The 13,119-nt window shown below is 42.8% G+C and overlaps 1 protein-coding gene across 1 annotated transcript; it reads right to left on the reverse strand.

Annotated features, from left to right (window-relative positions):
• Positions 1-6,023, reverse strand: LOC311110374 (uncharacterized protein). The gene is made up of 3 exons (XM_084188920.1): positions 3,962-6,023; positions 2,072-2,202; positions 1-1,698 (listed from the first exon to the last, which is right to left on the reverse strand). Exons 1-3 carry the CDS (start codon positions 4,248-4,250, stop codon positions 517-519), a joined length of 1,602 nt encoding a protein of 533 aa, XP_084045046.1. The 5' UTR covers positions 4,251-6,023; the 3' UTR covers positions 1-516.
• Positions 6,024-13,119: the final 7,096 nt, after the last annotated feature.

The raw sequence follows: 13,119 nt of genomic DNA on the forward strand, positions 1-13,119 counted from the left end.
ATGCTTCCCACAGTTGTGTCAAGTTGGCTGAATGTCATTTGGGTGGTGGACCATTTTTGATACACACAAGAAACTGTTGAGCGTGAAAAACCCAGCAGCGTTGCAATTCTTGACACAAACTGGTGGGCCTGGCACCTACTACCATACCCCCGTTCAAAGGCACTTCAATATTTTGTCTTGCCCATTCACCCTCTGAATGGCACACATACACAATCCATGTCTCAATTGTCTCAAGGCTTAACAATCCTTCTTTAACCTGTCTCCTCTCCTTCACCTACACTGATTGAAGTGGATTTAACAGGTGACATCAATAAGGGATCATAGCTTTCACCTGGTCAGTCTATGTCATGGAAAGAGCAGGTGTTCTTGATGTTTTGTAAACTCTGTGTATATTCCACAATGTCTAGTCCTTGCACTTCCAAAGCTCGTAGTTGTTGCGGAAATTGAAAGTCTACCTTTAATGCAGGGTTTGATGTAAACGTCAGAAGCTATCAAATGGAATGGTTACTGTGTATGTTATAGAGTGGAATGGTTTTTCTGCTGGTGTATTCTGAGGTAGCTCCTCTCTGAGAACCTCTTCCCGCAGTGCGTACAGGCGAATGGCCTCTCTCCCGTGTGGACCTTCAGGTGCCTCTTCAGCTTGTCCTGGCGGGAGAACCTCTTCTCACACTGGGGGCAGCTGTAAGGTTTCTCCCCTGTGTGGACCCTCTGGTGCCTCTTCAGGGTGCCAGCCTCTGTGAAGCGCATGTGGCACTGGGTGCAGCTGAATGGTTTCTCCCCTGTGTGGACCCTCTGGTGGATCTCCACCTTCTGGGGGCAGCTGAAGCCTTTGTTACAGAACATGCAGAAGAATCGTTTATCTTTACTATTGCCTGATGTTGCTGCCCCTCCCCGAGCTTGGGATTTAGCCCTGTTGTTTGAGTTCAATACCTGATCAAAAAGGACATGGCCGTGTGAATCGGAAGACCCCATCGACGTGGACACCGGGTCGCGATCTCTGAGCATGTGTAAAGGGGAGTGGGTCGCAACATTTGGATTTGTCTCTAAGCTTTCCCTGTAGTCTAAGAAATCTCTGCCCTGCGAGTGTCCTTCTCCTAGGTGATTATCTGCATTCCATGTGGGAGGAACGTCGCCCTCCAATTTCACAGTCACTTCATCTATGACCAGACCCTCCCCATTCTTATCTAAATACCCTTCAGAGAATACACCACTACTATCCCGGTTCCAGTCCCCTATAGACAGATCATTCTGTGTGTCTAAACCCAAGTGCATGTTGCCAGGGTCCTTCTCTGTAGTGTAAGAACAAGACGGATCATCACCGCCAGTGTCTAACGCGTCACCATCACCATCCCCACGGGAATGAACAGTCCTTTGGCTCTGGTGAAATACCGGTAAATAGTCAGAGCCGGGAGCAGGAGGACAGCTCAGTCTCCCCAAACCTGGGTCTGATATGTGGTCAGGTCCTGTGTGTAAGAGCCTGTGTGTTACAGTTAAAGTCTTGGTGTCTGTCTTTGACTTGAGGATGGCGTTCAGCGTTCCACTGACCTCGGTGACACTGCGTTGGGTCCTGGGCTGCGCTGCGGCAGTGGTAGGGTCCTCCTTGACTCCAGTCTGGATGTCTCTGCTGTGCCATGGGTCCTCCTCTCCTTCAGACCTCTCCAGCTTGATCCCAGGACCTGCAGCCTCTGCGTCTGCAGACTGACAAGAAGAGAGGAGGTTATTACCTGTACATGAGTAGAATTGGATAACAATTTCTTAGGGAAGTCTCACAAGCTCTCCTATGGCAGATGTACATGTAAGCAAGAGCCTTTCTGAAATAAACAGGCCACATCTGATTTACAAAGTAAATGTAATTTGTAATGCAACACTATTACAGTAACCAAGGGCTCTCCAACCTTGTCCCTGGAAAGATACCCTTCTGTAGGTTTTCACTCCAACCCCAGTTGTAAGTAACCTGATTCAGTTTATCAACCAGCTAATTATTAGAATCAGGTGCACTAGATTAGGGTTGGAGTGAAAACCTACAGGACAGTAGCTCTCCAGGAACAGGGTTGGAGAGCCCTTCACTAACCTCTATCACGATAACGTGCTGGGTTGAGGATCCACTCCCCTCATCAACAGTAATTGGTTGGTCATCATTCCATGTTTTGTGTCCCGCTGGCTTCACAAAGCTCCTGTGGCCTCCAGTGAGATGTCCTTCACCTGAGAGAGTGATTGAGGGAAAATAGGTTGTTAGGTTAACTACTGTGGTAGACCTCTTTCTGTGTTTGCAAACATTGCCACACAAGGGCGATGCGTGCAATTTGATTACAGAACACGGGGGAGTTCTCAGAAAACTAAAAAAAAAAAAAAAACATTTACATGTTTCTCATGATTGCATTTCACACTACTTTTGGAGTATAAATGGATTTTAAGGCTCCTATGAATGTCCTGCTTAAAGGCCCAGTGCAGTCAAAAACAATATTTTCCTGTGTTTTATATATATATCCACACTGAAGTTGGAATGGTACTGTGAAATTGTGAAAATTATGATAATGCCCTTTTAGTGTAAGAGCTGTTTGAAAAGAGCGCCTGACATTTTCAGCCTGTTTTGGTGGGATGGGATTTTGGCCTGCCTGGTAACATTAGTTAAAGTAAAGATTCACCCATTTTGAATGTTATATTGTTTTTGTGCATCTCTGAGCGATATTCTATCCATTCCCTGCGTCATTTCATGTTTTCATGTATCTGAGCTATTGCCGTTCAAGCAGGCAGAAATTCGGCCGGTATGACTACACTGGAAGATAATAGGAATACGACTTTTAGATCGCGAAAACTTCTATCATACATGTCAGATTTCAATCCTGGCAAATGTCATAACGCGGGAGGTTGTCTTCTCTCGAATTTGTAATTTAACAGAGGGTCTAACACATTTCTCCTATTTGTCTGCCTCTTCAGTCCAGGGTGCATTGCATGGTGCCGTTGCGAATGTCAGACTCCACTCTGAGGAACATCGATCTGCAGGTTTAACAATGTGAGATTGTAGACTCCTAAATTGATAGTGCAGTTTGTTTAGGCGATTTTACAGCTAACTAGCTACTCCACATGCTAATATTGACTTTGGTATTATTGTGTGTAGCTACATTTGCTAGCTACCTAGCTAGCCAGCCCATAGAGAGAGCGTTGCAAGTTTTGTAGTCCACGATTTTCACATATTGCTACCAACCTATTTGTTCACAAAAAAATATTGTTCTCACATTAAGTTATAGGGATGAGTGGTTTTGTGTGTATTTTTCCTTTAATAGACCAATCTGAAAGACAGTTCCAAACCTCTTTGCCAGTAACAACTCATTTCCAGAATTGCTCTTTGCTAAGAACCTTTATTTTATTTTACCATTTTAATTTAAAACAATCACAGTAAGGTACCTAATTGTTATCCAGAAATGATTTGATATTAAGATAAAAACGGCTGCATTGGACCTTTAATATAATGGCTGTGTCATCACAAATCAACTACATAACACTTAAAAACACTTCAACCAGTAAAATGGCTCTTTGGCTAACTTTACTACAGCCGGTCATTGAACGTTAGCATTCTAGCAAACAAGTGATGCATCCAAAATAGGTATTTTACAAAGATCACAAACAATATAATATAAATATCTGTTCAAGCTAAACATTGTACGCGTACTATGACAACCGCAAAATATATGGTTCCGGTTACAACAACTATGAATGTTTCTTCATGGCAGTGGCCCTAACTGCTTTCATTCTTCATCCAGAAGTCGCGTGTTAGAATACGATAGTGTCTTTGCGTAAAATAGGTAGCTAAGTAATCTGTGCCATTTTTCCATACTATCCAAAAACTGACCAAGACCCAATTCTTGTAAGACATTTGAACACATGGGAAACGGGGCGACAGGCACTGAGCTATATATAAACGGCGACAGCCCCCGCGGCCTCGGCCTTCTGCAAAATGTACCTCTTCCCATTCCTCTGTATCGGTCGAGGATATTGACACTACTGGGACGACTGGCGAAGGCGCGCTCTCTCATTGTCCTTTCTGCGCGCTCCCGTGCCACCTTCAGTTCCAGTAGCTGTAGTTTCCTCCGCAATCCCCTGTTTTCTTTCTGGCTTTGAGAAATTTCTAAACGGAACACTGCATAGTCGTCGTCTACGAGTTTACAGATCTCTGCCACGGCTGCATTCGCTAGCACCTCCATAACGGAGGCTATTTGAGTGTGAAAAACCATATCGTTACAGTTAGCCATTGTTAGCAGCTAGCTAAATAGCATTACCTAGATAACATATATCAACAAGTGCTTTCTCCAACACGAATTAAACACTATCTGGGGGTAAGTATGTGATGCTGGGAAGTTAAAGAAGTCATATTTTGAGTTCCCGGGCGTTAACAAACGTCTAAATAACTAAAACGCTAAATGTAGAAATTGTTCTTGGTCACTGTTCACTTCCGTTTAAGGATCTTATTGGATGTCGTCATAGTTCAAAGGTTTAGTTAAATGAAAAAGGTATGCGCGCTGTTTCAATTACGGTACTGCTTATTACACGTAAAATCTCCAATGATCAGTATCTTTCAAGCTCAGAGCAGACTTGTTTAGAAATAACAGTGTGTTAGCAAGAATATAGTAGAATAGAATGAATTACTTTATTCCATCTACATCACCTCAGTAAGGTAAATACTCAGCTGGGCCGTATTACTTTTTAAAATATATTTATCATTTATTTTATTATATTCATTATGCCGATTCTGTTGCAAAACGTTTCTTAAACGGAAGCAAATGGAACGAAACGGGGAGGGACCTACATAGACTGTGAAAAGAATGGGGACCTACGTGAATTTGTCCGATTGAAACTCTCGTTTTACTTGCTCAACTGTTTGGACTAATGATTACACCCCTGTCCTTGTTCTAGCCTAGGTTTACCGTCTCTAAAAACAGGGATTTACAAAAGCCTGTTTGAAATGACAAGTTAATTACCCTCCTAAACAGACGTTAAAATGTCCTACACTGATTCAGTTTGTAGAGACCAGTCTGTCTGGAATATCAAGTACAGGTTCACATTCGTTTATGTTTATTATTTCACCCCAGTCATCACAAGACCTGAAGCTTTCAGGCCATTTACTGAAAACAGCTTGAGGTCATGGACTGTTTGTAAAGATCCCATACCACAGATGATAGATAAGCTTGTGAGCTCTGGGTTTTTAACAACAGAAACCGTTAAGAGGGACTTGACTTAAGCATGTTTTGGTCGTTGTTGCATTGATGAACAAGGTGACATGGTGACGTACATCAGTATAAATACAGCCAACAGTGTGTGACTGAGTAAGTCAATTATTGAGTGGCAATGTTTGCTACAGTCATGGGGGATTCATAGCAATAACACACATAACAGATATGGGAGATATACAGTACATGGGACATTTTAATTTCAAAACACTTGGATCATAGTAATAACTAGCTTTTGCTTGTATTGTATAAAAAAACATACGAGAGACATGTAAGCTAAGCCTTCTAAGGTCTCACATACGTGGGACATACATTTCAAAGCACTTGCATACCACTGTCTGACATCATTGAAGGCCCTCCTGTAGCTCAGTTGGTAGAGTATGGCGCTTGCAACGCCAGGGTTGTGGGTTCGTTTCCCACGGGGGGCCAGTGTGAAAAATGTATGCACTCACTAACTGTAAGTCGCTCTGGATAAGAGCGTCTGCTAAATGACTAAAATGTAAATGTAAGCACGCAACTTCACACTTATTGAAGAAAGAAGCAAAGTCTGCCTCGAGGAGTAGCAGGAAGAGGAAGGGGAAAAGCTGGAGGATGAGGAGGAGGAATTATTCCATAGCAGTTTCTATTTCATTATTAAGTGGAGATCTCTCAACAATTATTCTCATTACATTGCTAGTAGTCAGTGACAAATATCAAAGCTAAGCAGGGCTGGGCTTGGTTAAAACCCAGGATGGGAGACCAAAGGCATAGCTGTAGATAAATAAACTGTCCAGTAGGAGGTGCTGCCCATTCGTAACCATAAACTCATACCTGAACATGTATATACAAATATTATATTTTTCTTATAGTAATTGTTATTGTTTTTTATATGTTGACTTATAAAAACAATGTGAAACTTTAAGAAAAGCATTTATTTTGTAGAGGTTACATTATCAGAACATACAGTGCCTTCAGAAAGTATTCATACCTCTTGACTTATTCCACATTTTGTTGTGTTACAGCCTGAATTCAACATTTATTAAATCACCCATCTACACAAAATAACCCATAATGACAAAGTGAAAACATGTTTTTAGAATTTTTTCCAATTGGTTGAAAATGAAATAAAGATATCTCATTTACATTAGTATTATCATCCCTCAGTCAATACATGTTAGAATCACCTTTGGCAGCGATTACAGCTGTGAGTCTTTCTGGGTAAGTCTCTGAAGCCGTGCTCACATTGGCAGTTTGAAATGAATCAAATCTAATTTATTTGCATATCCGATTAGAATCTGTTATTTTTCCTGTATTCTGAACAGCCAAAAAGCACATGGAATCGGATATTTCAACCTACATTTCGTAGTTGGTTTGAAGTCAGATACAAATCTGATTCCTGGCCATGTGACTTGTCTGAACGGTCAAATCGGATTATTTTCAAGTGGTTTTTAGACTGTTATTCTACATATCTTGTTGCTTGCTAGCTACTCTGGCAGTTTGACTAAAACATGTGGTACGCTGGCTAACTAGCTTCTTAATTGTTTACAAACAATTGAGTGAATGTGCTAGAAAGCTAAACAGCTATTTAACTAGCTAGTTGACTGCTGTGGCTAGCCAAAAAGGACTAATTTTGAAAGTTGGATCATCTTATCATTTGAGGCTTTAAAAAAGTGTTCTTGCCCTATGATTTTGAACTTTCAAACAACTGGGAAATGTCCACGGCAAGCATTGTTGTCACCTTAGCTTGCTACATAAGCACAAGCACCACCACCAATCAGCCTACACCACTGCACACACACCCGTCGTTACTATGACAACTAGTGTTGCCTTATCAGCAAATGACTGCTGTCTGAACACACACAAATCCGATTTGGTCAATTGTAACTTGCTGTTTGGACAGTCAGTAGTCCAAAACGGATTTGAGTGTTAAGGCCTGCAGTGTGAACAGGCTTAAGAGCTTTGCACACCTGGATTATACAATATTTGCACATTATTCTTTAACAAATTCTTCAAGCTCTGTCAAGTTGTTGTTGATCATTGCTAGACAGCACTTTTCAAGTCTTGCTATAGATTTTAAAGCCGATTTAAGTCAAAACTGTAACTAGGCCACTCAGGAACATTCAATGTTGTCTTGTTAAGCAACTCCAGTGTATAGTTGGCCTTGCATTGTAGGTTATTGTCCTGCTGAAAGGTAAATCTGTCTCCCAGTGTCTGAACCAGGTGTTCCTCTAGGATTTTGCCTGTGCTTAGCTCTATTCCGTTTCTTTTTATCCTAACGATATGGAGCCATTGGAGTTTATTAATTGGCCATATGTGTTGATTCAAGAATGAAGTACAATGTTTTGGTTTGACTGAGATAAGAGAAACTCAGTCCCTGCAATTATACAAAAATTACTAAGTCAGTCAACACAGAGTCAGTTTTGTATTTAATTTCAACAAAATGGTCATACACTCACATAACTTTAAAGTACAGTACTTTTATTGCACAAAATGATACATGTGGCAAGTAGAATAACTTTTCTCACTATGGTAACACTTTACATTTTCTGTAAATCTGGTACCCTCACTTTGATCAAATTAATTTTTGAATACTTTGGAAAAGGTTCAACATTACGTTACACACAGCTTCACTACTTTATAACAATAAACATTAATTAAGGCACTATCATCTCCTCATTATAAAACAAAAGCATAAAAGAACTGGACAAGGTTGTCACTTTTCATCAGTGAAGCATTTTTACAGACACCATATCATCTACTCTGCCTCATCATACTCAATTCTTTCCTCAGTTCACCTCATTCAGTCCAAAACCAACAGAATAAAAAATATATATATATAAAAAAATAGTACTACATATCACACTATACACTGTTCATGGACCATGTGCATTTTCTGCTGATGTATCCTGAGGTAGCTCCTCTCTGAGAACCTCTTCCCGCAGTGTGTACAAGCGAACAGCCTTTCTCCCGTGTGGACCTTCAGGTGCATCTTCAGCTGTTGCTAGTGGGAGAATCTCTTCTCACACTGGGGGCAGCTGTAGGATTATGTGTGTACAGTGGGGAAAAAAAGTATTTAGTCAGCCACCAATTGTGCAAGTTCTCCCACTTAAAAAGATGAGAGAGGCCTGTAATTTTCATCATAGGTACACGTTAACTATGACAGACAAAATTAGGAAAAAAAATCCAGAAAATCACATTGTAGGATTTTTAATGAATTTATTTGCAAATTATGGTGGAAAATCAGTATTTGGTCAATAACAAAAGTTTCTCAATACTTTGTTATATACCCTTTGTTGGCAATGACACAGGTCAAACGTTTTCTGTAAGTCTTCACAAGGTTTTCACACACTGTTGCTGGTATTTTGGCCCATTCCTCCATGCAGATCTCCTCTAGAGCAGTGATGTTTTGGGGCTGTCGCTGGGCAACACAGACTTTCAACTCCCTCCAAAGATTTTCTATGGGGTTGAGATCTGGAGACTGGCTAGGCCACTCCAGGACCTTGAAATGCTTCTTATGAAGCCACTCCTTCGTTGCCCGGGCGGTGTGTTTGGGATCATTGTCATGCTGAAAGACCCAGCCACGTTTCATCTTCAATGCCCTTGCTGATGGAAGGAGGTTTTCACTCAAAATCTCACGATACATGGCCCCATTCATTCTTTCCTTTACACAGATCAGTCGTCCTGGTCCCTTTGCAGAAAAACAGCCCCAAAGCATGATGTTTCCACCCCCATGCTTCACAGTAGGTATGGTGTTCTTTGGATGCAACTCAGCATTCTTTGTCCTCCAAACACGACGAGTTGAGTTTTTACCAAAAAGTTCTATTTTGGTTTCATCTGACCATATGACATTCTCCCAATCCTCTTCTGGATCATCCAAAGGCACTCTAGCAAACTTCAGACGGGCCTGGACATGTACTGGCTTAAGCAGGGGGACTGCAGGATTTGAGTCCCTGGCGGCGTAGTGTGTTACTGATGGTAGGCTTTGTTACTTTGGTCCCAGCTCTCTGCAGGTCATTCACTAGGTCCCCCCATGTGGTTCTGGGATTTTTGCTCACCGTTCTTGTGATCATTTTGACCCCACGGGGTGAGCTCTTGCGTGGAGCCCCAGATCGAGGGAGATTATCAGTGGTCTTGTATGTCTTCCATTTCCTAATAATTGCTCCCACAGTTGATTTCTTCAAACCAAGCTGCTTACCTATTGCAGATTCAGTCTTCCCAGCCTGGTGCAGGTCTACCATTTTGTTTCTGGTGTCCTTTGACAGCTCTTTGGTCTTGGCCATAGTGGAGTTTGGAGTGTGACTGTTTGAGGTTGTGGACAGGTGTCTTTTATACGGATAACAAGTTCAAACAGGTGCCATTAATACAGGTAACGAGTGGAGGACAGAGGAGCCTCTTAAAGAAGAAGTTACAGGTCTGTGAGAGCCAGAAATCTTGCTTGTTTGTAGGTGACCAAATACTTATTTTCCACCTTAATTTGCAAATATATTCATTAAAAATCCTACAATGTGATTTTCTGGAATTTTTCTTCTCAATTTGTCTATCATAATTGACGTGTACCTATGATGAAAATTAGCCAGTACATGTCCAGGCCCGTCTGAAGTTTGCTAGAGTGCCTTTGGATGATCCAGAAGAGGATTGGGAGAATGTCATATGGTCAGATGAAACCAAAATAGAACTTTTTGGTAAAAACTCAACTCGTCGTGTTTGGAGGACAAAGAATGCTGAGTTGCATCCAAAGAACACCATACCTACTGTGAAGCATGGGGGTGGAAACATCATGCTTTGGGGCTGTTTTTCTGCAAAGGGACCAGGACGACTGATCTGTGTAAAGGAAAGAATGAATGGGGCCATGTATCGTGAGATTTTGAGTGAAAACCTCCTTCCATCAGCAAGGGCATTGAAGATGAAACGTGGCTGGGTCTTTCAGCATGACAATGATCCCAAACACACCGCCCGGGCAACGAAGGAGTGGCTTCATAAGAAGCATTTCAAGGTCCTGGAGTGGCCTAGCCAGTCTCCAGATCTCAACCCCATAGAAAATCTTTGGAGGGAGTTGAAAGTCTGTGTTGCCCAGCGACAGCCCCAAAACATCACTGCTCTAGAGGAGATCTGCATGGAGGAATGGGCCAAAATACCAGCAACAGTGTGTGAAAACCTTGTGAAGACTTACAGAAAACGTTTGACCTGTGTCATTGCCAACAAAGGGTATATAACAAAGTATTGAGAAACTTTTGTTATTGACCAAATACTGATTTTCCACCATAATTTGCAAATAAATTCATTAAAAATCCTACAATGTGATTTTCTGGATTTTTTTTCCTAATTTTGTCTGTCATAGTTAACGTGTACCTATGATGAAAATTACAGGCCTCTCTCATCTTTTTAAGTGGGAGAACTTGCACAATTGGTGGCTGACTAAATACTTTTTTCCCCCACTGTATGTTCTATCCCAGTTCGCTCCTCTCCTTGTAGGCTTTACAGACTCTCCCCACCCCTTGGCTGCAACCATTCTAATTTAGTGTACCCTGCACGCACAACCCATGTGGAATTCCTGGTCTCCGGCAGCGTTTGGAACTGATGGACACATGGTTCACCACAGAGAACACTGCAACTCCAGCTGCTCTCTCTTCATCTGACTACGTGTTCTCTCATAGTCTGAGAGCATCTGGTCGTCAGGGATGTAGCTCAGTTGGTAGAGCATGGCGTTTGCAACGCCAGGGTTGTGGGTTTGATTCCCACGGGGGGCCAGTATGAAAAAAAAAATACTAAAAATAATGTATGCACTCACTAACTGTAAGTCGCTCTGGATAAGAGCGTCTGCTAAATGACTAAAAATGTAAATGTAAAAAAAAATGTGGCACAAGGCAGCTCATTTCTCCTAAGTGGACATTTTCTGTCTCCTCATTTGAATTCCATGCTGTCACTGTCACTTGTCCACTCAAGCTTAACATTGTTGTCATCAATCACCCACCAGGTGCCCTTTGAGTTCCTCAATGAGCTTGACACCTTGATAAGCTCATTTCCTGATGATGGCTCACCGCTCTTTGTATTGGGCGACATCAACCTCCCGACTTCTGCCTTTCGATTAATTTCTTTCCCCTCCTTGCTTCTTTTGACCTCACCCTTTCCCCTCCCACTCAAAAGGCAGACAATACGCTTGACCTCATATTTACTAGAGGATGTTCGACCTACTAATCTCACGGCGACCTCCCTCCAGGTCTCTGATTACTACTTTGTTTCCTTTTCTGTATCCCTCTCCTCCAAACCTAGCCACTCAGTCCCTACCCAGATGGTAATGCACCATCACAATCTTTGCTCTCTCTCTCCCACTACTCTCTCTCCTCTTCTATCCTATCAACTCTCCCTTCTGCTAAATCCTTCTCCCTTCTGTCTGCTGATTCTGCGTCTTCGACCCTACTCTCCTCCCTTTCCGCATCGAATGACTCGCACTGTCCCCTTTCCTTCCGGCCGGCTCGGTCCTCCTCTCCTGCTCCGTGACTGAGTGACTCGTTGTGAGCTTACAGAACGGCTGCGGGCAGCTGAGCGAAAATGGAGGAAAACTAAACTTCCGGAGGCCCTATCATAATTTCACTCCCTCCTCTCTCCCTCCTCTTCCTCTGTATCCGCTGCTAAAGCCACTTTATATCACTCTAAATGTCAAGCTTCTGCCTCTAACCCTAGGAAACTATTTTCTACCTGCTCCTCCCTCCTTAATCCTCCATCCCCTCCCTTTCTGCAGACAACTTTGTCAACCACTTTGAAAAGAAAGTTGACGACATCCTCTCCTCATTCACTCAGCCTATTGAGTCCACTGGTCCCACTAACACAGAACTACCCTATGCCTTGACCTCTTTCTCCCCTCTCTCTCTAGATGAAATTCTGCGACTAGTGAGGTCCGGCCACCCGACAACCTGCACGCTCAACCCCATCCCCTCCTCCCTTCTCCAGACCATCTCTGGAGACCTCCCATTCCTAACTTCTCTGACCACTGGCTGCGTCCCCTCTTGACTTCAAAATGGCCAGTCGTCCCCTCCTCAAGAAACCCTTCTTTCTTTTCTTTCCAAAACACTTGAGTGTGCTGTCACTGACGAACTCTCTCGCTATCTCTCTCAGAGTGATGTTCTTGACCCTAACCAGTCAGGCTTCAAGAAGGATTACTCAACCGAGACTGCTCTCCTCTGTGTCATGGAGGCTCAATGCACTGCCAAAGCTGACTCTCTCCTTTGTTCTCATCGTCCTTGATCTATCCACTGTCTTCGACACCGTCTGGACTACTGCAACTCTTTTGCCGGGGCTCGCCGCTTGTGCCATCAGACCACTGCAACTTATCCAGAACCAGCCCACCTGGTGTTCAACCTTCACAAATTCTCCCATGTCACCCCACTCCTCTGCACACTCCACTGGCTTCCAGTCCAATACCATGGTGCTTCCCTACTGAGCAGCAAGAGGAACTGCCCCTCCCTACCGTCAGGCTATGCTCAAACCTACACCCCAACCTGAGCACTCCGTCTCTTGGCCCTCTGGTCTCTTGGCCCTCCCACCCCTACAGCAGTACAGCTCCCGCTCAGCCTGGTCCAAGCTCTTCTCTGTCCTGGCACCTCAATGGTGGAACCAGCTCAGGGCCTAAAATGTACTTTTTGGCCCACCAGCCACTGTGGCAGGTAGATGAAAACATTGATTTTTTTAACCAGACAAAATATGTTTCCCTATTATTACAACAACGGATGACCATGCTTTGTGATGGTCATCCGTTGGACTGAGTTTCTCTTTTCTCAGTCAAACCAAAACATTGTACTTAATTCTTGAATCAACACATATGGCCAGAAATGTATTAGTATGAAGTAATGTGGTATATTGCTCAATTTCATAAAACATTTTGTGACCTGAGTCTTTTAACCAAAATAGACCAAAAGAG

Source organism: Coregonus lavaretus (assembly GCF_964263955.1).
Source record: "Coregonus lavaretus genome assembly, contig: SUPER_35_unloc_5, whole genome shotgun sequence".
NCBI lineage: Eukaryota > Metazoa > Chordata > Actinopteri > Salmoniformes > Salmonidae > Coregonus > Coregonus lavaretus.

What these genes read in the sequence shown, in the direction of transcription:
- LOC311110374 (XM_084188920.1), bottom strand. Translation starts at nt 4,250, where the DNA reads ATGGCTAACTGTAACGATATGGTTTTTCACACTCAAATAGCCTCCGTT. An exon ending in ATACAGAGGAATGGGAAGAG is followed by an intron (nt 2,203 to 3,961) that starts GTACATTTTGCA and finishes TCACTCTCTCAG; the next exon opens with GTGAAGGACATCTCACTGGA. An exon ending in AGCACGTTATCGTGATAGAG is followed by an intron (nt 1,699 to 2,071) that starts GTTAGTGAAGGG and finishes TCTTCTTGTCAG; the next exon opens with TCTGCAGACGCAGAGGCTGC.